Here is a 25,316-nt window from a genome sequence, read left to right as displayed (position 1 = left end):
AGCATATTCATTATATGCAAATGTCTAACAACCATGTGTGTGTGTGTGTGTGTGTGTGTGTGTGTGTGTGTGTATACACATACATATATGAAGATAGGGAGGTCTTCAAGTTTGATTTGAACACTTCCAAATTTAAAGGCTAATTGCATTACATCAATTGAGCACATGAGGTCCCCATTGCGCTGAAGCTTGTTCTGCAATCTGCATGAGCCAGTAGCAGAACAAGCTTCTACTGGCTCATGGAAGAAATATTCACAGCCAACAATTGATTTTGGAACCAACAGCCAAAAGACTCAACTAAAACTTTTGATTGCAAATAGCCCTCAATACCTTTCACAGAGGTACACCATCAGGAGAAACAAACCAGGCAAATATATGGAGCGCCGTGGTGGCCAATCATATATTGCAGTGACAACTCTAACACCCATTAAACCTTCCACATTTTGGGCCACTGCTGCCCCAAAACACCTTTAAGTGGTGTCCCTTCTGGGAATGTGCAATGCAGGAGTACTTCCTGTGACTTCCTCTCTTTAGGCAAATTGTGAAATTGTAAATTGAAAAACTTTGCTGTAATGCAAAGATTGGCCAATGTTTGCTCTAAACCACAGAACCAAGCATGCATTTACTACCCTTTCGGCAGGCATGCATTGAGACAAGAAAAAAAAAAAGCTTTAAGGGAAATATAGACCAGTAGCATCTTGTAGGCTTTACTTTATGTATCCATTGCTATGAAGATGTAACTGTTGTAATGAGTAATGTAAAAGAGTATCTTCATTTGAAGCGTAACATCCTGAGTCTCTTTATGCTTGTCAGCGGAGGATGAGGTACATTTCAGGATGGTTTGAACTCGACATCACTGCAGAAAAGATCTTGTACCTGCACGTGTAACAGTTCAGTACTTGCTTTTATTCTCTTTGTTTTCATCAGGTTGATTTCAAATTTGTTTTTGTCAAAGTAACTAAATTTGAAAAAAAAAAAATGAGCTAGAAATCTTAAATTAAACCAGCTGTGAGCTCACCTCTTTCAGTCTAACATCACTGTTTCAACTGTATCTGAAAGACAGAATCGTTTTATTAAAAGGAAATGAAACGAGACTAAAGCCATAAAATAAATTGCTGCTCTGTATTAGAAATTCAGAGAAGTAGAACTCACCTGTGTAGACCCGATGCTCAAAGACAACGTTACGTCTGAGTGATAAAAATAGAGATTTGTGATTGGCTATGGTTTCAGTATCTGATTTCAACTGTAAATGTTTAGTAAATACATTTAAAAAATGCTGTTGTGATACTAATATGTCATGATAAAAATCCTCATCCTGGAGTTTTATGATTGGTTACAGTATAAATACCTGATTTCAGCAGTGAATTTTCTCAGCTATAAATATTGACTTGCTGACAAACGTTGCTCAGTAATATTTAATAATGACACATTTTTGGTCCTGGTAGAAATATGCTTTCTAACAGCTCACAGACACAGACAGACACACACACACACTTGTACAAACCTTATTCTTCTTATTATGAAATAAGTCGTGGCTATCATGGCCCCATTTATCAGCAAGAATACTCCAAAAGCGATCAGTTTTGGTAATCTCGCCATCTCACCTTGGTATCGTTATGGGAGAAACACAACAATAAGATTATAACCTCAGACACATGATGTAAGGTAATAGTTCTGATGTTGCTATTTAATAATTCAAACCTATGAGAGTAACTGTTTTTCAAACAAATCATGTTGTTGAACTATTTCCATGCAGCCTTTGTTCCTAAATATTTGCACGGATGTGACGAGGTTAGCACAGTCGCCTCACAGTAAGATTACAATCCCATAGTCCAAATGCATCCTTTCCAAATGCATGGGAATTAGCAAAAGTCAAAAGTATAACTTTAGCAAATGTTGAGGGTTCTTTAAAAATATTAATTTAGTGTTTCTGAATCAAGCAGATCAGATAACTTTACTTACCTTCAACAACAAGTTTGGTGATTCTTTCAAATTTACCACTGGGAAAGGCGGAAATGCTGCAGGTGTACAACCCCGCGTCTTCCATTTCCACAGCCTTAATAATCAGCGATTGTCCTGCCAACTTCACCCTCTGGCTCAGTGGAGAATTGGGAATATTCAACCCAAGCTGACTGTTATAAACAATAAGGGGGACTCCCTCTTGCTCTGGTTGCAGGAGAGTCCACTGAACCTGAGTAATATTTGTATTCTCTGGCTGATGGTTTAATTGGCAGGGCATGGTGACATCATTTCCAATAAATGCAGACACTTCAGCCGAGGCTTTGAGTTGTTTTGCACCCAGAACTGCCAAAATTAAATTGTGACATGGTGGCAAAAAGTTAGGGCTAAAAAAGCTGCTTTTTTCCACTATTATTTTAGTAATAACGTTAATTCTAATAACATTTATTCTAGAATATACTGTGCAGAAAATAAGTACAAACATAAGAGTCTTACCTGTGTGTAATGAAATGTAAATAAGCGTGAACAGCAGGTGGGATATTCTGTTGCAAATTTTCATTGTGCACAACAGGCAGCGGACAAAAAAGACGACGTCTTAGGAATCACAGTGTTCCTGATTTGGTCCACTTTGATGTTAACACAAAGTCTGGCAGCAGGAGACTCAAATTGATACAACATGTGGCAAACACCGAGAAAAAGTGTTGGCAAAGAGAACCACAATGACAAAGTGTGAGTAAGCACACAGAGTTCCTCTTTGTCCAAACCAAACAAAGAACAAAGCAAAATTAAAATTAAATTAAAACAACACAACCAAAAGAGAATTTAGAAGTAAAAGAATAAATAAATCTTTAATTGGAGATTTTGTTTTTTATTTGTGTTTTTTATTTGATGGGATGGAAGGAAATAAGAAAATAAGTGTTCAACAGATTGTGATGTGTAATAGTTCTGTTTGTAATTATCAAGTTTTATATATAAAACTTAATTTTTCCACAATTTAATTTAAAAAGCCAAACTTTAGATGCATATAATCTATAGGCATTAGATCCAAAGTGGAATAATTAAACCCCTTTTTGATGATTATGGCTTCATTAAAATCAGGAAACAGTGTCTCAAATCTTTAGAACAAGTTCCACAAAAACTTGTTTACAATACAGAAGTGTCCAACTTGTGAAAAGTTTATTTATTTATATGCTCACCACTACTTCATCAGTGTGCCATAGCATGAAGATGATCAGCATGAGGCACTGGGTGTTCTGACAGAGGCCTTACGCTCAACTGTAATTCGGAGTCGGGTGTTTCTCATCTTCCTCTTGATAACATGTCGCAGCTTCTCTGTGGGGTTCAGTTCATGTATGTTGGATGCTGCGTCCTGCTGGAGAAAGGAAATCAGCATCTTCATAAAGCAGGTAAAGCCATGAAGTAAGTGTCCTGGTAGTTGGCTGTGTTGACTGTGTATTCACTTTAGACACATCAGCAGATCACATGGCACCCAAAATCATCACAGACTGTGGAAACTTCACACTGGACTTCAAACACTTGGATTCTGTGACTCTCTGCTCTTCATTCAGACTCTAAAATTTGATTTCCAAATTAAATGCAAAATTTCTTTTCATCTGAAAAGAAGACTGGATCACTGAGGACCAGTTCAGTTCTTCTCCTCAGCCAGGTGAGGCTTGTCACATTGTCCCTTGCTCAGCATTACTGGTTAACATGACTTTCCTGAAGATGTCTGTGTGTGGTGACTCTCGATGCACTAACACCAGCCTCAATTCAATCTTTATGAACCTCTCGCAAGTTCTTCACTCAACTTTTCTTGACAATTGTTTCAAACAACAGACATCACTGTCACCTTTCCAAGAACTAATTAAAATACTTCCAATGTACCTAAAAGACAGTCAGTATATTTTGGTACAGCGCTCTGCAAACAGCCTCTTTAGCTATGACCTTACCACCTTTGTGGAGGGTCTTGATGACCGTCTTCTGGACAATTTTCCCATTACTGTTGCGGTGTGTTCTGAACTAAACCAAGACACATGTTGTATTTATACTGTTTGCGCAGAAATTCACTTAAATTCAAAATGAGCTCTTCTAATCTTTTGAGATTTTGAGACAGCACCCCGCCCCCCGACTCCATCACCTGGGAAAGTGATCATGTTTTAAGACAGACTCTGTTATTTAATCTGTTAGCTCTGTTACACTTGAGTCTTATTCCTGTCTATGTCGGTGGGTCCTTTATTTTCTTCTCCAGTCATGACAGCCAGTTTCAATTTGGTTGCAAAGTTTTGAGACTTGAATAGTAATTGCAAGTAGACTGTTTGGTTGGTGCTCATTTTTTTCTTTCTTCTTTTCTAAATCCTCAAACGTAACAACAGCCTTAAACACACACAAAACATGTAATACAGGACTAGATTGTGGTTGTGAAAGTGAAATTTGCTGGACGTTTATTCTGTTTAAAGGTTTTCTCTTTGACTTGATTGTTGCTTGCTTCTATACTGTTAGATATGTTGGATCAAGGAGTGTTTTTGGTTGCAGGTAGTTTTCCATGACATGGCGCAGGCTGTAGTCGTAACAAAAGCTGTACTCTTTTATCTCCCACAGTATTTTAATTCAAAACATTACTTAAAGATTATGTGAAAATCCCGCCTGCAGGTGTTGTAGTGTTTTTTACTGTATGAAAAAAAGGGTGAAAATGTGGTTTGCAAACATACCACGCTGGTCTGTACCTGACAAACTGTCACCTGCTGGTTTTCAGACAGCATTTCCTCACAGTGTCAGTCTGTGGGTGTGAAAGTGTCTGCTCGCTCAGTGCTGTCAGAGCATGTGTGAACAAAATCAGTTTTTCTTGTTGCAAAGTAATTTCGAAGGCTCATTTGAGCTGAATTTGTTGTGTGCGTTTTCATACTGAAAGTCAGTTCTTAAGAAATTTGATTATCTTTATAACCTGTGTTGTGAGAACAGAGTTGTGTTTTCTATGTAGCTGTCTCTAGATTGGCAGAAAAAAAACTCTGTTGCTAAAGTTTGGACAGATCTGACAGGTTGTGATTTTTTGAGTTTTTCCCTGTGAATGAGATAGCATGGGGGCTGTGCATTACTCAGTGTTGGAAAGACAGTGAAAAATGTACATTAATGGAATTTGCAGTTAAGTTGTATACATCCTATCATTACTTTACTATATTTTTCTTAACTAGTTTTAGTCCAGCAATGACTAAAAAACTAAAAGTTAAACCAACAAAGACTTTTGACTAAATATTTATTTTATTCTTTTAAATAAAAGAAATTAAAAGGAGTTAAAAGGGAATTTTTCCTTCCCACTGTCACCATAGTGCTTGGTCATAGGGGGTCATACGATTGTTGTTTTTTCTCTGTATGTATTATCGTACGATCTACCTTACAATATAAAGTGCCTTGAGGTGACTGCTGTTGTGATTTGGCGCTATATAAATAAAATTGAATTGAACTGAACTGAATAACCTCCGGATATTTTAGCAAACAACCCATGGATTCATAACTATTAGATTATTATATAAAATAAATGTTTTTAGAAACAGTGCATAAAACACCCTCCACACAGACTCAAATCTCGAAATTACAAAAGAATATGTTTGGCATTATTTACGACCCAAAAGCAGACATGTGCTGTTTCTCCAGTCTGCAACAAATTGTTTAATGAATTTTGGAGCAATTACAGAAAATTCTTCCTCAATGTTGAATTATGAAGACTTTGCATTATGTGGTCTATATAATATCAAAAGATTCAGACAATCTGAAGAAAACTCTGTACAAAACAACAAAGCTGATGATCAGGATTGACCCATGTCTATGATCTTCAGACTCTCAGGCAGCACTGCATTAAAAACAAGGATGATTCTCACACAACATTTCTAGAAGTTGTTGTCTGTAGAAATGTAGGTTATCATTGCAAAGAAGAAAGTCATATGTGAGCATGACCCAAAAACATCATCATCTTCTCTGGGCCAGTGCTCATTTATAATGGACTGAGGGAAAGTGGAACTGTTCTGTGATCAGACAAATAGAAATGTGAAGTTATCTGAAAGTAACGCCGAGAAGGCCTTGCAGATTTCAGCAAGACAATGCTAAACTGCATACTGCAACTATTAAAACAAAAACTGTAGTAGAAGAGTCTGAGAGTTTATCTCGTCTGCCTGCATCCTTTAGGCAGCTGAAAACGTTTTGTACATCATGGAAAGAAAACTACCACAAAAAAAGACCCAAGAATTCTTTTTCAGACATGAATGGGACAACATCCCTCTCACAGAAGTCCAGCAGCTGGTCTCCTCAGTTGCCAGTTGTTTACTGACTGCTGTTCAAAGAAGAGGGGGCGCTACTGAGCGGTAAAAATGGCCCTGTCCCAACCTTTTTTAGGCACGTTGTTAAAATGAAATAAAAGTACACATTTTCTCAATATAAGCATTTCATACATTTTCTATATTATATATTTTTGGATAAATTTACATTTACATATTGTCCCAATTTATTTGGAATTAGTGTTTTGTTTTGTTTTTTGTATTGCAGGGACAAAAAAGAACAAACAGCCACAGTGAGCTACTTTCTGCAAGCCTCCAACATTTTATCAATGCAAATAACTTCTTCTTTTACCATGATGCAGTGAAAAGCTTCTATGGTAATCTCCACTACTGCAAAAACAAACTGCACCTGATTTTAATTCTGCAGTGTTTATATTGTATGTATTTCTGCAGGAGATTTAAGTAACACAGCCAACTCCTTTTATCCTGCAGAGGAGTGCTGCCACTAATGCCACAGAATACAGAAAGTTATTTTTCCTTTGAAAACCATCAAAGAAGAAGTTGAAGATTAAAGTAGAAAATTACACAATCAATAGAGAAGGCACTGGGCAATGAAGAAACCAGTATGTCATGCCAATGTTTACGTGGCAAATACAATGGAAAGTTAACTTGATTATTTATGATATGAAACTTTACTTCTGCAGCTTTAAATCAAATACAAGAAATGAAATGAAAAGATGGAGTGTATGGTTTGTAAGTTTTGTAAAGCTGCAGTCTGTTGTGAAGAACATTGCTCAGTATAAAAGTCACAATCCTGTCCTCAGGTGTTGCGTTGTGAGTGTAATTTTTGTTAAAATATAGTTTGCAAAGTTTCTGTAATGGTGCAGCCGTGTACAGAACACCATCATTATCACCGGCAGTTTTCTAGCATTTGCTGTGTTATTTCACTGAGGGTATGAAATATTGTCTGCAGTAAACTTTTATTTCTTTATATATTTATTTGCTGTTTACAATATTAAGCTCTTAAATCAAAGTTTCTTTATTTACTATTTAATGTTTTGGTTTTTATGGTTGTTGTTTTGTTTTGTTTTTTGACAAATTCAAGAAACTTCAATGCAGCGCTTTATCTGTCATTTAGTCCCATAGAGAGTGCATAGATCTGCTACCGCTATACTTTTGTACATACTTATTTGTTGTTGTTGCTGATGCTACTGATGCGTAAATTTTTCCATTTTCACAGACCTTACCAATTCTGCGGTTTCTCTTTTCTGGTATGATGAGTTCAGTTTTGGCAGGAAATAGATGGCAAAGATAAGACTGGTGGTTTGAAGGGAATGATTTTGAAATAGATTTACAATAGCTCTAAGAAAGTCACACAGGAAGGGACTTTGGGCATTTCTGCTTAAAAGTTACAAAAATTCTCACAACATTTTGGCAGACTTTTTAAAATTTTATTTCATTAATTAATTTTGCTCTCAGAAAGTTCCATCATGACTAGTAGCTGTGTGGTCTGTATTTGGAAAGCATAATAAATTAGAATACATCAAACTGAGTATTTGAACACTAAGCATTGCAGATCTGCAATGATATACAAAAAAGACAGATGTTAATTGATATTTTGCTCCCAATATGATTTGATATATTACTCTATTGTTATTGATTTAGTAATGCACAACTCTTTTTAATGATCACAATACTGAATCTTCCTATTTGTAGGGATTAATGCAGCATATTAACAGCAATTTAAAAGCATTCAGTGACCAAGACCAAGATGAAGTGTTGTTCATCATTTCACCACACGGGGTCCCTGTTGTATTGGGGTGTTGCTGCATTACTGGCCTAAAGAAGAGGAAACTCACAGCCATCATTTATGTTGACAGCTGGTCTTGAAAGCACCCACTTTCAGAACTGGACTCTTATTGTTTAATCGCTTCGTTTACCAACAGCACTTTTTTTAAAAAGTCGCATTCGCTCATGATTTGAATTCTGACAAAAGTTAAGACAGTGTGTAAAATGTAAATATCACAAACAGAATGCAAGCGCCTGAAAATGCTGGATTTTACACTGTGTAGCATCCCCTCTTAACAACAGTCCATAAACATTTGGGAACTGAGGAAACCAGCTGCTGGGCTCATGGGAGAGGAATGTTGTCCCATTTTTGTCACATATATTTATTTTCTAGCTCCTCGGCCTTCTTTGTTGTATTTTTCATTTCACAATGCACCAAATGTGTTCACCCAAAAAAAGAAGCCTCATTTATTGAGATGACAACTCACACCCCCACTTCCACATACAGTGCACCACCACTGCCCACAAAAACCCCTTAAGTGCTGTCCCTTCAGCTCTGAGTGATATCACAACAGTTCCTATAACTCTTCTTTTTTGGCTCATTGTAAAATTGCAAAACGAGGAGTTTTACTGTAATGTTAAACCTAATGTTTTATTAATGCTTGCTTTAAACCACAGAACAAAGCACACATCTGTTACTGTTCTGACAGACTTGCGTTCAGAAAGAGTTTGATGTTTTTTTGAGGCTGACTTAAGCCTAAGGTTTACTTAATTATTAATGGCTATGATGATATGATAGTAAATAAAAAGATAATGAAGCTGTAGGGCCTTTTCCCATCACCAAGAAAAATAACATATATATAATTGCTGGATTATATCTCTCTTTGAAGTGCGACACCCTCAGTCTCAATCTGCATCACCGTAGAAAAGATCTTGCACCTGTATGTGTAATAATTCAGAGCTTAGTTTTGTTTTCTTTGTTCTCATCAAAGTTGGCTTGAAATTTATTTTATTGTTCAAGCAGATGAATCATCTGAACAATCAAAATTTGAACAAGAAAACTTAAACCTGCCAAATCAACTGAGCTCACCTCTTTCAGTCACACATCACTGCATCCACTGTATCTGAGAGACAGAATGGATTTAATAAAAGGAACTGAACTTGCTATACTGGGAAAAGAGGAACTCACCAGTATGGTCTGACTAAAGATGTCTGATGTCTGAGTGATAAAAAAAATGGAGTTAGTTACAGCTTGACTATCTGAGTTCAGCTAAATGTGTTTAATGTATAAAAATCCTGTCATGTTACTAATATATCATCATAAAATCCTGGTGCCAGACAAATTATATGCTTTCAGACTTGCACACACACTTGTATTCATCTTATTCTGATAACAGTGACATGTATTGTGGTTACTGTGATCACTATTATCAGCTCAAACAGTCCAGCATCGATCATCTTTGGTAATATCACCATCTCTTTTGGCTGTTCTGGGGGAGGACACGTGACAGTAAGACTTAAACTTCAGTCATTTCATGATCAATTTAAATACTAACTCACAGTGTTTTATTGCTATTTAATGACAAATTAAACTTATGTGAGTCTTGCCTCTGGAATTAAAACCAGTGGTGGATCCACTGGTCACAAATCCAACTCTGGCTGCTCCAACCAGTGGTTGAAGCCCAGTAACTACTGTTATTCAAGCAAATCTTTTTGCAAAACCATTTCTATGGAGCCTTTGTCCTTATAAAGACATTCTTTTCTGGGACAGGAGATAGAGCAAGTTGTCCACCAGGCACCAAGCAGACAGTCGTCCAATCCCCAGCTTTCCCAGTGTACATGCGGAAGTGCTCTTGGGCAAGATTCAGAACCCCAAACTGAACTTCCTTCTATTGTCCAAAAACATTCATGTTAGGTAACTTGGTGATTCTAAATTGGCCGTGGATGTGAGGCAGATGAATTGCTTTAAGTGTAAGTATCAACTCAGTATTACATAATAACAGACATATTATATATGGGCCATCATGGTGTAGTCCTACTCCTACTAGGAGAAAAAAACCTACATATTAAATATTTTTAACGTAACTATAAAGTAACTATTCGGCAAAAAGAATTTAGCCAGGAAGGAAAAATGTAACAGAGCATAAATAAAAGTGTGTTCCACTCTGGTGTCAGTAATTGTTTCGGTCTGGCCACGCTTGTATAGATTGTCTGCCATTGAGTACAATTAATTTTGACAAGGCACTACTCAGGCAGGTTGCATATGATACTTCACTTAGCTTTAACAACCAGTTTAGTGGTTCCTTCAAATTCACCACTGGGAAAGATGACAATGCTGCAGGTGGACGACCCAGCATCTGCAATTTCCACAGTCTGCAAATTATCGATTGTCCTGCCAACTTCACCCTCTCGCTCAGTGGAGAATTGGGAATATTTACCACAAACTGGCTGTTAAAAATAATGACGAGGACCATATTTCCTTCTGTCCGCTCTGGTTGCAGGAGAGACCACTGAACCTGAGTAATTTTTGTATTGTTTGGTTCTTGGATAAATTGGCAGAGCAGGGTGACATTGTTCTCGGTGGATGCATTAACTTCAGGCAGGACTTAGAGTTGCTGTGTGTCCAGAACTGCCAAAAAAAATAAATGACAAGATGGCATACACTGCATTTTTGTTAATTTTATTATTTATTTAACATTTACTCTAGACAAATCACACACATTGAATGTTTGTTTTTTTTCTGCATTGAATGTTGTATCCTGAGCTGAGCTGTGGTTGTTTGATTTCCATTATTTCAAGCCAATTTAAACTGCATAAATCTGCTCTAATCCAGTTTTTAAAACTTTATAACCACAAGTCTTACGTGGAAGTAATGCAATGTAAATCAGTGGTAGGTAGGATGATCTGTTGTAAATTTTCGCCGTGCACAACGGGAAATGGACACAAAAAAAGAAAAGAAGATTCCTTACAACTCACACCTTGTTCTTGGTTTTGTTCAAAATTTGCAAAGAAGGTGTTTTTAGTACAATTCTGTTTAAATAAAAGATGAAAACATGAAGTTTGGCAGCATGAGACGGGACACACAAAAAGAAAAAGTGTTTGCTCGCTTCTCTTCCTCCAAACCAATCAGACCAAAAATAAAAAGTAATTTAAAAAAATAACACAACCAGGATGTATTATTTATTTTGGTAACTTTATTTGACAGCAGCAGAGACTGAGAACAGAACTGCTCGTTCACAGAGAACAAGCTTGAATTGAAAAACCTTGTTAAGCTGTTTTTAGTTTGTTTGTTTTTCAACTGAACTGGAAGTCACGATGTGCCACAACTAAAGCATGTACTCCTGTTTCCTGTTCTGCTGCCGGGTTTTGAGACTTGTACAGTGTTAGGGGTTTTGTGAGTAGAGAGGAAGGCTGGAGTGTTCCTGCATGACAGCAGCCTGATTGTGAAACCGTAAACTTGACTGGACTGTTACTCGAGGTTTTGTTCTTATGAATTAGGTGCCTGCTTATCTCCATATCATACAACATGTTCAAAAACCCAGGACTGTTTTCTGTAAGTGTGTAGGCAGGCTGTAGTAATAACAACAGTCCTCCTATATCTCTCCCAGTCATTTCTGTTGAACATTTGTGTAATGATCATGTCACAGTCCTGTCTGCAGGTGTTGCAGTATTTTGGTTTTATTTTATTTTATTTTAACAGGGGAGAAAAAAAAGGGTGAAAATGTGGTTTGCAAACATACCATACTGGTCTATACCTTACGAACTGTCACCTTCTGGTTTTCAAACAGCATTTCCCCACAGTGTGAGTCTGTGGGTGTGATGTGAAAGTGTCTGCTCACTCGGTGTTGTCAGAGCTTGTATGAACAAAATCATTTTTTCTTGTTGTAAACTAGTTTGACAGCTCATTTGAATCTGTTGTGTGTGTTTTTAATACTGAAAGTCAGTTCTTGAGAAATCTGATTATCTTAATCTGTGCTGTGAACACAAAGCTGTTGTTTCTTTTCTTGTTGTTTTTTTCTCTGTGTAACGGTCTCTAGATTGGCTGTATAACTGAACTTTGTTGCTAAAAAAGAAAAAAAAGTTTTGACAGATCTGACAGGTGGTGATTTATTCTCTTCTTGAACTCTAGAGTTTTGTCTTGTCCGTGAGAAAGAGTGGAGGGAGTGCATTATTCAGTGCTGGACAGAAACTGCAAAGAGTACATTCATTTAAGTGTATGCGCTATTTACATTTTGCACTTGTGCTAGTACTTGAAATGTAAGTTCGTATCTCTACTGCACTATATCTGTCTGACAGTTACTGTTGGCGGTAAAAATTTTAAATAAGGTCGGTCTACAGAAGATTCAAATCTTATGCTAAAAAGCCTAAGGATGCATCAATACGATTTAAACCAGAAGCCTTGTGAAATACACACATTCCATACATTTTAAACTACTTAACTATCAAATAAAAGTATATAAAGTCCATATGTGTCCAAGTGAGCCAGTATGAATATATCCTATGTGTGTATGTATTAAGTGATACATGTCTGATATGTGTATCTCTGCAGAACAGCTACCTTTACTATGATCCTTTGGGTAGTTTTTCTCAATAACATTGTTGTACCAGTACTATTATTTGTATTTGTAAAGTATCAAAGCACTTTGATATCAGCTTATCACTGGGCGAGGTTAAGGTTACCACCTAAAAAAAAGTATGTAAAGTTTAAGTGTGGAAAACCTGAAATAAAAATCTATTATGTAGTAATTAAATTACATTTTGTAAAAAAAAAAAATGAAAATATAAAGTACATATAAGGTCTTCAGTTTGGTCAAAATATTTAGTAAAACCAGCATCAGAAGGTGTTGTGTCACACAGGCATGTGAAAAAGAAAGTTTTCACTGGCCTCTATGCAGCGCTATGAAAAACTAACTACACCCTTAGTGTTTACATGAGAATTAACAGGGTAGGTAGCAGCCAGGAGGTGCTAATCAAATCAGCTTGATTAAGTGATCATCAGCAAGTGTGAGCACCTCTACAAAAGCAGAAGTTTTAGCAGTTTGCTGGTCTGGAGCATTCAGGTGTGTGTTAACACAGTGCTACAATCTCTCTGGGAGTGGACGTCACAGCAAATTCACCCCAAGATCACACTCTGCAATGCTCAGAGATATTACATAAAACCAAAAACCCAAGAGCTACCTCTCAGACTCTACAGGCCTTAGTGGGCATTTTAAATGTTAAAGTTGATGACAGTACAATTAGAAAAAAGCTGAAGAAATATGGCTTGTTTTGAAGGGTTGCCAGGAGAAAGAACAGGACATAATCCCAAGCACAGCAGCAAATCTACAACAGAAGTGCTAAATAAAGAAAATAATAGAGGTGTTGCAATGGCCCGGTCAGAGTCCAGACCTCAACATGACTGATCTTAAGCTGTGCAGGGACCAATGTCTGCAAACCTCAATGAACAGAAGTAATGCTGTAAAGAATAACTTCAAAGAGAAAACAATTACTTGAGGTTCTTGCTGCTGAAAGTAGTTCTGCAAACTACTGAATCACTGGTTGTACTTTTTGTACTTTTAACAGGATATCATCCTATCAAAACTCTCTTTTTTCACGTTACTGTGTATTTATTGACGTTGAGGGCCTAAATGACTGAAAGAGTTGTTTGTTTCTAAAATCTGGCCCTTAACTAAATCACTTCATCCCTCTATTAGAATAAAAACATGACATCAGTGAGCTTTCTATTAAAAAAAGCAAAGACACGTACCACTGTGGGACTGTTTGAATATTTTTATTCCAAAAGAAGTCTGTGTGTCTATAGGTTTGAACAACAGGGCGGGCTCTGAAGAACATCATTTCACCTTCATCCCAACACCTCCCATCCTCCACCCTTCACCCACACACACACACACCACAGAGCCTCTCGTCTTCAATAGTAATAATAACAATTTCATCATAATAGTCATTAGTTTTAATAATCCATTTAGCACTAGTATAGAAATATGAAAAAATACCAAAGAAAACAACATAAAAGTAAACAAATGTTTGTTTCGTGGAGTGAATGTTCAGACATCCCATTGGATCTGTTTTGTGACCCTCCCTTCCCATTTAGATTAATACTAGCAATATTTTGGCTTTTTTTTTTTTTGAATGTATTTTTTTAGAGCTTGTACCTTCCTCTCGCTTCTCCACAATAATGCACCGCAGCTTGTAAATGCTTTCAGCTGATGGTTTAAAGCTGTTTGTGGCCACTTGATGGCTGTGTGGTACTGTCACACATCAGGTTTCCGGAGCTTGTATGAACCATGGAAGTCATTAAAGAAACTCAGAAGACAACTTTGAAAACAACAAACAACCGGTGGGTTTACAGCCTTTAGACAACAAAGGAATCGGAGACGAAGGCGTAGCGGATGAGTGTGTTTTTGTTTGTGTGTGCTGTAAAGATTTGTGAAAAAGGTTCGCTCCTGTCAGCATTCTGGACACAAAGGCAGAAGTAAACAGAGAGAGAGAGAGAGGCATCAAATCAAGCCTGCTTCTGCTGACAGCAATCATTCAACAAGAAACGGCATAATGTGTGCAAACAATGTTATCATTCGTTATCTGGAGCACAACAGTGTCAACAAACCTGCTTCCCCGCATAATGCATAACATTATATAGCAATGCAGTGTTAGTCTAGACAACAATGCCTTCATTTTTCTGAGGGATTTGTAAAGGGTGAACTGGTGGCTTTGCACATTATCTTACACACTTAGCATTACTGCTGGTTATGGGATGCTGCAGTTGGGATTTGGAAGATAATAGGGGACACATCTTTACGTTGGAGAACGGCAATTCCAAACTACGGGCAAGAGGGAGACAAAAAAGAAAGATACTGATGCGGGCAGGGAGCGGGGACACTGTGTTTTCCAATAATTAGGAATCAGCTTCTAAAGCATTACATTCATAAACTCTGTCAGGAAATCAATCTGTGAAGAAACCCAATAACAAAACACAGACGCTGTCTTATACTGTAACCGTTGCATTTGCTAACTCTTACATCTTGAATGTTGGTGTTCCAGAAAGACTTTATTACAACTGTCACTGTAAGTACACTAACCACAACTAAGTGGGTGTATCGAACGCCCCTAGTCCACTAAGTAGAGAATCATTCAGCAGGGATTAATTTGGAAACTGACTGGGCAACAGGTTCAATGCACATCGAGTCAGTGACCTGTAGAAAATGCAAATGCTGCACATGATAATAATGGAACATTAACATTCTGAGTAATATGTCTGCATTAATCATGCAAACATAACATGAACTGTTCGGCAGAGGTATACATACGCTATACCGTGGCAGCGTGTAAAATTAATTACGCTTATATTTGATCTAAGGAGAACAACACGCCTGCTGCCTCTCTCGCATTCATGTAAATAATTGGATTTACTGCTGACATAAAGCTGGTCTGATTTTTTTTTTTTCCATTAGACCACAACAGGCCGAGCACTACACTGCATCTGAGTGAATACGACGGCGGCAGTGCCCACAAACAGAGGAAGATGGAGGATTAGTAAACAATGTCTATATTCCCGCTGAAACACGGAGTGCAGTCCCATTTTAAAAAGGCAACACAGCTGGGAACTGCAGTTTTTAGCAGATGTTGGAGAAAGAATAGTAAAGGCTATATTTACTGGGGGACTATTTTCAGGCACTGGTTGTTGCAGTCAGTATTTAACAGGGTCGATACAAAGGAACATGTCCCCTAGTTGAACTGCAATTTGTTGACAATTAAAAAATCCAGACTGATAACTGTTGTATGTAATGTATTTTGTGCCACAGTTGTTGAAGCTGGTCTAAAAAGGTCTTGTATGTTGAGCAAAAACTGAACAAGTTTTAAAGCAAAAGGGCAAAAACATGCAAACCCACCAGTATTTCTCCCTTTAGGCACACTTTGCTTGTACACTAGAGTCTGTTTTCATTGGAGTTTCACAAAACTGTAAGGCTATAACATTAACAACATAATTAAAACAGATTCGCTTCCCAGCCAGAGAGAAAAAACATTTCTTCTACATCTATTTATCAGCGCGTTTCCCTGCATTCGACCCCCTCCTGAATGGGTCCCCAGCCACTGAGGGGAGTAATTAGGTGATCAAAAGCTTGAGACGGTACTGACAAGGCTGGGTTGAGTCTATCATACTGGCAGGAGCCGCTGCTGTGGACGGCCAAGATAGCCTGTCGAACAGAGAGATGGGAGGAAGCCGCATTTATAGTCTGCTGGCGCATTAACAAGCCCCTTAAAAGATGCCCAGAATTAACAGATCAGGACAGATCTATTAATGGAAGTAGTTCAGTGAGGGAATTCTTATTCAAATTCAGTAGTGTCCTTTTTTAACTCTCTGGCTCTTTCCACCTCCTCTTTTCCTGCTCGTCTCTATCTTGCCTCTCTGTCTCTGACTCGCCCAGTCTCTCTATCTTGTCTACATGGTGTGAACAGAGGTGAAAAAGAAGTAAGGGCTTGGCAAGCGTTACCCAGGATAACGAGGGACATTAATTTCACATTTCAAAGCCTCTTGCTCGCTCGCTCATTCTCTCCCTCTCTCTCCCTTTTTGTGTCTGTCTGAATATCTAACATTGGTAGAAAGAAGCTGTTGCTGGGTACACGGTTCTCCTCGTTTTGAGCAGTTACGGACAGACTTACAGGAAGCACAAATTTTACACACACACGCACACACAGTGTAAAGAAAGGCAGACCAACAGTTTTCTCTGCTACCGTTTGCATTACGTTGCCTTGAAGTCGTTTCATCCAGCTTCCCCGATCCCATCCAAAAAGCAGCTATGGGGCACAGGGAGGGGCACAAAACTCTCGAACACAATTAGCTGTTGTCAAGTGTCTTGGTATGTTATAATCCACCATATTGTCACACGTAGTCTGTTATTTAACTCTGAAATTCCCACTTAGAACAATGGTAACAAAAAGACAACAGAAAAAAAACATCAGGAATAAATTCTCTGGAAGTCAGTTGCTGTTTTAAAACCACATACAGATACAGTATGTCCACCAGCAAGGCTTCATTTCAGTAAAGGGCTGGTTAGCTTCCAGTGAAGTGTCCGTGAAAGAAAACCAGGACCCTCAAATGAGAAGTGACACGAGAGGGGAGTAAGGAGACAAAAGGAGGCCAGCGGGCACTGACGCGTGGTCATGTGCATCTCCTCTCTCTTTTATCCAAACTGAACTGTTCTTCTTAGCCAAATGCAAACACTTAACCGATGACCACCTCTCTGTGTCTTCAGTTCTGAAGTGGATGAAGTCTTGGTCCCCCATGTTTCTTCTCGTTCTTGCTCCGTGTTGGCTGGCATTATCATGAGTTCAACTCCTTTTTCTTTTTTTTTCTTTTTTTTTTACTCCTTTGTTCCCTCATCTCAAACATTTCAGTTCTCGGATGAATCTGATCAGTGGAAACAGTGTTTTTTCTAAGCAGCGCAAATGTCCCTCACCCATATATCTCACCCCTCTACCTCACTCGCTTCATTCCTCAGTCCTGGTCCCCAAGAAGGTCTGAGGTGTTGCTGCTCTGCGGAGGTGGAATGGGTCGAGGGGTATGAGCTGGGGGGCTGTGATGTAGTCGCCTTGGGCTGGGCACGCCTCCACCCTCACTGTCTGTATTGGACGAGGATGGGGGTGGGGGTGGAGGTATCCGGGGCAGGGGGGCGGATGAAGGGGGTATTCTTGTTGACGCTGATCCTATACTGCTACCTGATCTCAGGCTCTGGATCCTTCGGCACTCCTGGCAGATCCTCACGTGGGTGCAGCTGCGCGCAGGCAGCATCACAGGGGTGGGGGCAGGTGGAGGTGGGGTGGTGTTGGCTCCAAGCGGATCATCTAGGATCCTTTGGGGCCCAGGGCCCAGATCTGGTTGCCCCGTTCCTCCGGCTCCCCCTCCAGCTCCACCTGTCAGGGGGCCAGCTCCGCTGTACAGCTTGCCGTTGCTGAGCCGCATCTCCCGGACCAGGCGCAGGGGCCGAGGGGCCCCCAGAGCAATGCGGGTAGGGTGACGCAAGGCTGCTGAGCTGCTCAGGGGCCGTCTGCGGCGCATTCGAGAGCTCTTTTTACAGGAGACGGCGTTTCGGAACTCTGTGATCATCTCCTGACAGACAGACACCTAAAGGACGTACGGAAGGAGGGAGGAAAGAAGAAAGACGGAAGGGAAGGAAGAGGAAAGGAGGCAAAGGCAGGGGAGGAGGTGCCATAGACACAAAGTAGGCAGGCAGCAGAACAAGACAAGTGGTAAGGCAGTACATAAATAGGAGAGCGGAGGGAGAACAAGAAAATTGAAAGGAAAAGCAAAACAAAAAGAACAAGCCGGCAACAAGGCAGAACAGACACAGTGGGCATGGTAAACAAAAAGGAGCAGGAGAAGCGAGGGCGCAGAGACCAACAAATGGAAAGATGGTTTGAAAATAAATGGAGAGGTCATAGGAAGGATGTGTGGATGGATAGAGATGGGAGAATATCCAAGAAGCAGAGAGAGTTATTACAATCCAAACACACGGAACAGCAAAATGTTTAGTTTATGGGCACTTCATTATGGCACCATGAACGGACAGGCAGGCCGGCACACTCAGGCGCACAAATACAGAAGCATTCACTCTTACAGCAACTGTGCACAGCCTCAAACACACACACACACACAAACACACACATAAACACATTCTAAACCAAACTTTCACATCCACCAATACTCATCATCATTCCAGCTGCATGACTACTGCGATACGCACACATGACTAACAAAATGCATCAACGTGTCCACTACAGGCCAACCACATTCTCAATGAAAGCATGATTTATAAAAAGTCATGTGCTCACATAAACAGAAACAGTACTCGTTATTGGAGAACACACACTGATGGTCGAATGACAGGAGGAGAGTGTGTGTGTGTGCATGGGTGTGTGTGTGTGTGGGTGTGTGCGTTTGAGAGAGAGAGAGACAGAGGGAGACGCACAATGACATGAGTGAGAAGCAATACACACAACAATGGAAACGAAGAATACCAGCGTACATGTGAGGCATGTAAAAGAAGATACATCATGACATTTAATGCCAGGGAAAAAAGTTCACACTACTTCTTTATGCAAGCAAATATTGGCATTTCTCAATATTGCTTATCCAACTATCATGTTTAGCTCACAAACACTTGCTGCCATACTGTTAAACACCGAACACTAAAAGGGCACAGTGAAATCAAAACAGGCAGAACATGCAATTAGATTCTCTAGCTGTCGTAAAATTCGAACGCTACAGCAGGTCAGAGCCACGTACTTAAACATTCCTCTCATCTCACATGCACAAAACACAGTGAACCTTGAATGTTACGGCACAAACAAACACATACAAATGGAGGCAAAAGCTGAAAAAGTAACCCATCCATTCTCTTTCTCACACACACACGAACACAACACAGGGACACACACCAAATAACATAATCAAAAGGGATGGCGGGATGCCATGGGAACCTACTGGGGTGTGTCTGTGGGGTCGGCGAGGGCAGGTATGGGGGCATACCTCATCAGTCTCTGCCGAGCGGCGTGTCGACCACACAAACTCCATAATGGCCACAAACACAGCGATAATGAGGCCACAGATCAGCACAACGAAGATGCCCCCAATGTTCTCCATGCCCAGACCTTGACAACAGGCCACAGGAGACAAAGATTAGCACATACGTGCGCAAATGCATCATAATGGGCAACTGTTTATTGTCAAAGGAGGTTTACAAGCACAGTGAAAAAAGACATAGTTGAAGGAGCACTTCTGGCAATTATGATTCATTGTCTCTTACTTAACTTATATAATTTTATTTATAAATTAAATTAAACTTTGAATTAAAAAAATTACAATTTTGAGCAAAAATGCAGATCATGATGCCATGGGCCTTTGCGCAAAAGGGACTAAAACATATCAAGGTTAGGTTACTTATCCATAATGGTATTGTACATGTACATCGCCAATAAAGGGCTATTCTATTCTATAATTGTTTTTTAGGTTAACTTAATAACATGAGGTTAGTAAAACATAACTCATTAACTGAAAACAATTAAGTTAATTTATAATAAAACACGGTGAAAAAGCTTGACTTTTAAAATCATTAACCTAAAAAAATGAGGCCAAAATTGCCTTGTTTTGCTATCAGTGCACTAATTGTTCATTTGCCTCAAGAGGCTTTGCCATCTGTACCACATACAGCACCAACTATTACAACTATCATTAGGCTCACTTTAGATAATGATGAAAAATAACTAAAGAAAACAGGAACAAAATAACAAAAAGACGTGCAATTTAAGTTGAATGTAGAGAAGAGAACAGTGTACGGCAAGGTTCAAGTACAAACACTGAGGGCAATAATGGGCAAAGACACAATTTTTCTACCTTTGCATTTGTACACCACCGCATTATTATTTCCCTCATTATTTCATGTTAAAAGAAGCCAACATAATATCTGACTTTGGCTCAAAGTGTTGAATTCGCATTAGATAGCTTTTCAATGTCATTTTAAATAGAGCCTGAAGAGCTGTCAGTGCAAGTAATGGAGGCCATCACTGGGCTGAACAAAGAAAAATAAACCTAGATAAAGAGCAAAAAGTTTAGGCGTGGCCGAATCAAAAATCTGATACATTCTTAAGAAGAATTAAGTCTGTCTTTTGGTGTTGGAGTGGTCAGCTCTGCAACACCAGAGGGCCTGAAAACCCACAGAAGACAAATAAGATGGATAATGACAGATTTTTTTCCATGGTTAAGAAAAACATCTTCACAACATCTAACAAAGCCAAGAACACTCGCGAGGACATAAGTGTATCTTTGTCAAAGTCTGCAATTACGAGGCGCCTTCATGAATGCAAATACAGAGCATTTACAATAAGCTACAAACCAGTAGTTACACTCAAGAACAAGAAGGCCAGATTAGTATTTTCCACAGAACAAATAAAGAGTCTGTAGATATCTGGAAAAAAAATGTTTAAACGGGAAAACTTAGATTCACTTGTGCCAGAGTGAAAGGAAGAAAAATGTAGAGCAAAAAGAAAGAAAGAAAGATTCTGACAAATGCTGCAAAATTGATCGGGCAGTGCTTCACAAGTTAATGCTGAAAATACAACCCAAGAAATTCTCAAGGCAAAGAAATGGGTTTATTCTTCACTGGTCAAGTTGGTCACCTAATCTAAACCAAACAGAGCATTCTTTTATTAAATATAAAACACCCAAAGATAAGCAGCAAGTGAAAGTGACTGCCGCAGAGGCCTGGGAGAGTCCTTTAAAGGAGGAAATGCAGAATTTGATGACATCCATGGATTTCTGACAGTCAATGGCTTGAAGGATTTTCATCCAAGTATTAAAAACAGTCCCTGTATTTCAAATTATGTTAGTCCAATTAATTTTGAGGCTCTGAAAATGAGTGACTTTATATAAAATGTTGCTGTAATCTCTAAACTCATTAAATGTCTTGTCAAACCACATGAATTGAAGTTTAAAGTACGCACTTCAATCACATCTTGACAGTTTTATTTAAAATCCACTGTGGTGGTGTACAGAGGTTAAATAACACAAATCGACCTAACTATGTGATGGGAGAACTAATGGTGTGCACTTTAAACCTGCTGATAGTCGCAGGCTGCTTATTTTTATCTTCTATTTTTTTGCGCTATGCTAAGCTAAGCTAAGCTAACCAGACTCTAGCTTGATGCTACTGTTCTTGTACAGATTTCTATTTCAGCTGTTGATTAAGTATCAGAAAACACCTTAATTGTCATAATATTCATAATGTAAGTTTTGCATAATTCATATTTTCTAATTGATAATCTGCTGGAAGTAAGTGGTCTAACAAAGATGCTACCATGCTGCGTTGTGGAAAGTACTAGACTTTCCATCTTCTACAGCTTGACCCACAGTAATAACCAAAAACTTAATGTGAGTGTAATCCTAAATCACTACTCAGTACTCTTTCATCTGAGTTTCAAATTTTAATTGCCTGGAATGAAGTGCTTGAGTGACAAACAGAATTATAGGGCCCTGAAGGGTTTGAGATAAACTGCACTGATAAAGTGTAACAATACTGAAATGCCTGAACTGAAGCATTTTGTTAGCAAAATAATTTTTAAAAGAGATTTTCATCTGACATCAGTGGCATAAACGCAGAGATGTTTTCATCATCTCTGTCATTCATGCAGAAGCTTTGCCCACACATATACACACTCTTAATACACACATGTAAACAGATACACTGTCTCCAATAAAATTCACATTATGCACCACCTGAGACAAACAGAAGACATCTGGGAAAGTAGATTGTGCTAAGTACCCTTCGCAAGGACATTAGGTTAGGCATTAGCCATTAGCTGGACGGTAGCAGAGAGTGAGGAGACTATTACTGGGGACATTAGAGAGAAGGAGGCAACGGAGGCAGACAGCTGCGGTCGACTCACCCTTGGCACGGTGGTCCTCCTCTTTGGGACATTGGCCTCCCTCCCACCACCTCCTCTTTAGTATCTCCAGCCTGTTATTCTCCTGCAGCTGGAGGATGGCCAGTGTGATCTCATCTCTGAATGGAGATCCTGGAAAAAAACAAGAAGGCAGGATAAGAGCAAGTGGTGGGCAAGGTGCAGCATAAGAGACCAGACAGGGGAGAGATTTTGTTTTTCAGAAAAAGGGGAAAAACATGAAATGATTAAGTGTTAAAGAGACTAAGCAGAAAAAGAGAATTGCCGCTGCAGCTTGGAGATGGCTAGAAGTGATCTTATGGTGAGAATAAAGAGAGGATTAGTGAGAGATAGACAGCAAGATAACAACTAGACGGACACAGTGGTTCAGCAGCTGGTTGAATAGCATACAAAGTATGTAGCAAACCAGATATGCTGGACCAGATTTAGAGGGTTTAAAGGTTCCGTCTGTGCAAATGACAAATATGTTTTCTTTAGCATAATGGTATTTAGCTGTGAAGATAATCAACAGGCAGCTTTTATTAGACAGGCCTTCTGCACATAAACAGTCTCTATAGAAAGTGTTGACAGTTGTTCAGTGATTATCATGCCTCCTTCGCTAAGTCACTGCTGGAGAACACCAACCTCCCGCCAGAAAAAAAACGATTTCAATCAGGACAACTAATGACTGCAGCAATATAAATTTGGCATCACCTCCCACCACTTTCCCATGCTTCTATGTGGATACACAGAAAGCTGGAGGCTGGGAGAGATGCAGCAAGACAACCCAGTAAAGCAGGTACAAGTTATAACGCACAGGACACGAAAAGGTAGAACAGAGGTTATGGTGGGTTGCCAAGCAGCTTGCTGATGAACAGCAACTGTAGACACCCTAATGAGATTTTAATAGCATATCTTTAAGGAGATCTGTCATCTAATTCCCAGCAAGAAATTATTCAAGTGTAAAAATATCTGCCTATTTCTTTAAATTTAAACAGCCTCTTACCTGGAGGTGAGTGGGATAATATGTTTGGTTTTTTTCCTCTTATGTCCCTTATTTCACGTCTGTGGTCTTTCCTTCTTTATTCTGTGTCTGCTTTTTCTCTCCATTCCTCCACAGCCTTGGTCAATAATAGACAGTGAGATATGGCTGACCTCTTCATAGGAACAGATTACTGTGATTCAGTGACAATCTCATCTAAGTGCTAAAAAGTGGCATCACGAGCGCTGGGCGTGAGTGGAAAAGCAATTAACTGTGTGCACGTTACTTCCATTTGAAATAGCTGCTAATCCCACAGATAAAAAATAAACCGACCACGTACAAGACAATTTTCAGGTCTAATCTCACAAATCACAGACAACTACATGTGTCTATTTAGCATAATTGATCTCATGCTTCTCACGCTGTCATTTAATGAGGTTTTTTTTTTCTTTTTGTCAAATAATTGTATAATTTTAGAAACGAGATAGCTCCTTGTCACTTATGATTAAGCAGCCTGGTCTCTGTTGTAGATGCTCAGTCACAGTATTTCGCTTTATGTGGTACACCTGTTCAACTGCTCATTAATGCAAACATCAAATTAGCTGATGACATGGATGCAACTCAAGTCACATGTCAGGTACATTAAAGGGGATTTGAAATGTTAACCTGTTGCTTTTTATCAGTTATATTTTAACTTGAACCACTCAGAATAATTAAAACTAAAAATCTGCATGCATAATTTTTTTAAATACTACATCATGTTATTCTTTTAGTTCACAAGCTGTGAAACAGCACTTTTAAAATGCGTCAGCAATGTCTGTAATTATCAAAAAGGGAACAGTGTTACATCTCTACTAGCTTCCCAGTTGCTTTTTCATAACTTTATAGATATATTTGGAGTCTTGGAGCAATAAAAAAAGTTATGAGATACATTTTTAAGACATTTCTCTGCGTACAGAAATATTTAAAGTAGGTAATACATTATCAGGTGCTGCATGACCTTTTTGTGATGCAGTATTTTTACCTAGTGGCATGCCAATGCCGTAACCCTTGGTGTCCAGCAGGCCTCCGATCTGTGTGAGATTACAGTTCAGGCCACGGTGATATTCGTTCATAGTGCTCTCCATCAGGAAAGCATACTTGGAGTTGACCACACGGGCGATGCCTTCCTCCGTGCTTTTCACAAATACGCTAGGCTGCTTGGAGTTCATGTAGTTCCACATCCGCTGGTAGGTCTGGTACCTTGAGTTCTGCAGAGGAAACAGGAACACAACAACGGCAATTCAGCAGTAATTACAGGTGAATATACAAGTTTCCCCGACAAGAAGGAATATGAAAGAGATGCATTAAAGATAAACGGGAAGGGAAGTACACACAGGAGAGAAAATCAGGTGTGAACAATGGCAAGCAGAGTAAAAATATCAATAGCAAACAGAGGGAAAAAGCAGCGCGGAGAGTGGAGGGAGAAAAAAGGAAAGTGAAGCAAAGCAACAGATTATTTGCTCACAGCGTAGCTGATGCATCATCTTTCATACAGATGGAAGTAAATCAGCACACAGGAGGTGGTTCAGCACTTAACAAAAAATGGCAAGATCCAAAACAGGATTAAATGTACAATTACATGTAGTATCTCTTTGTATGGGAGAAGAAAGGAAAAGGGTATAGATGGTAGCATCTGTGTACAACAATGAGATTGTGTATGCGTGTGTGGATTAGGTATTGAGTGGGGTAATGTACTGTGGCAATGAAACTGGCTTATGTAGGCAAACACACACCATTCTTTCTTATATCCGCCATTTGGACGAACACTAGTGACTGAAAAATAAACTCTAACTGGCATTTTGCCATTTACCAACATATAAACATACATTTTTTAAACACTCACCTACACA

General features: G+C 39.0%; 1 protein-coding gene across 9 annotated transcripts in view; it reads right to left on the bottom strand.

Annotated features, from left to right (window-relative positions):
* Nucleotides 1-3,155: 3,155 nt before the first annotated feature.
* Nucleotides 3,156-25,316, bottom strand: part of grik5 (glutamate receptor, ionotropic, kainate 5) — a 100,943-nt gene continuing 78,782 nt past the window's right edge. For 2 of the 9 annotated variants that reach the window (XM_026185907.1, XM_026185914.1), the window contains 4 exons: nt 24,449-24,674; nt 22,449-22,577; nt 19,492-19,658; nt 13,767-18,132 (listed from right to left, as the gene is read on the bottom strand). In XM_026185907.1, the coding sequence (XP_026041692.1) occupies nt 17,506-18,132; nt 19,492-19,658; nt 22,449-22,577; nt 24,449-24,674 (1,149 nt within the window). In that variant the 3' untranslated portion in view covers nt 13,767-17,505. Of the gene's footprint in view, nt 3,332-13,766; nt 18,133-18,839; nt 18,877-19,491; nt 19,659-22,448; nt 22,578-23,448; nt 23,564-24,448; nt 24,675-25,316 lie in introns of those variants that run through there. The other 7 variants (XM_026185911.1, XM_026185912.1, XM_026185909.1 and 4 more) reach the window with 7 other exon arrangements.

This window comes from Astatotilapia calliptera, chromosome 11, assembly GCF_900246225.1.
Source record: "Astatotilapia calliptera chromosome 11, fAstCal1.2, whole genome shotgun sequence".
NCBI classification, from domain to species: domain Eukaryota; kingdom Metazoa; phylum Chordata; class Actinopteri; order Cichliformes; family Cichlidae; genus Astatotilapia; species Astatotilapia calliptera.
The sequence above is the reverse complement of the archived record's forward strand: the minus strand, read 5'-3'. Positions and strand labels throughout refer to the sequence as shown.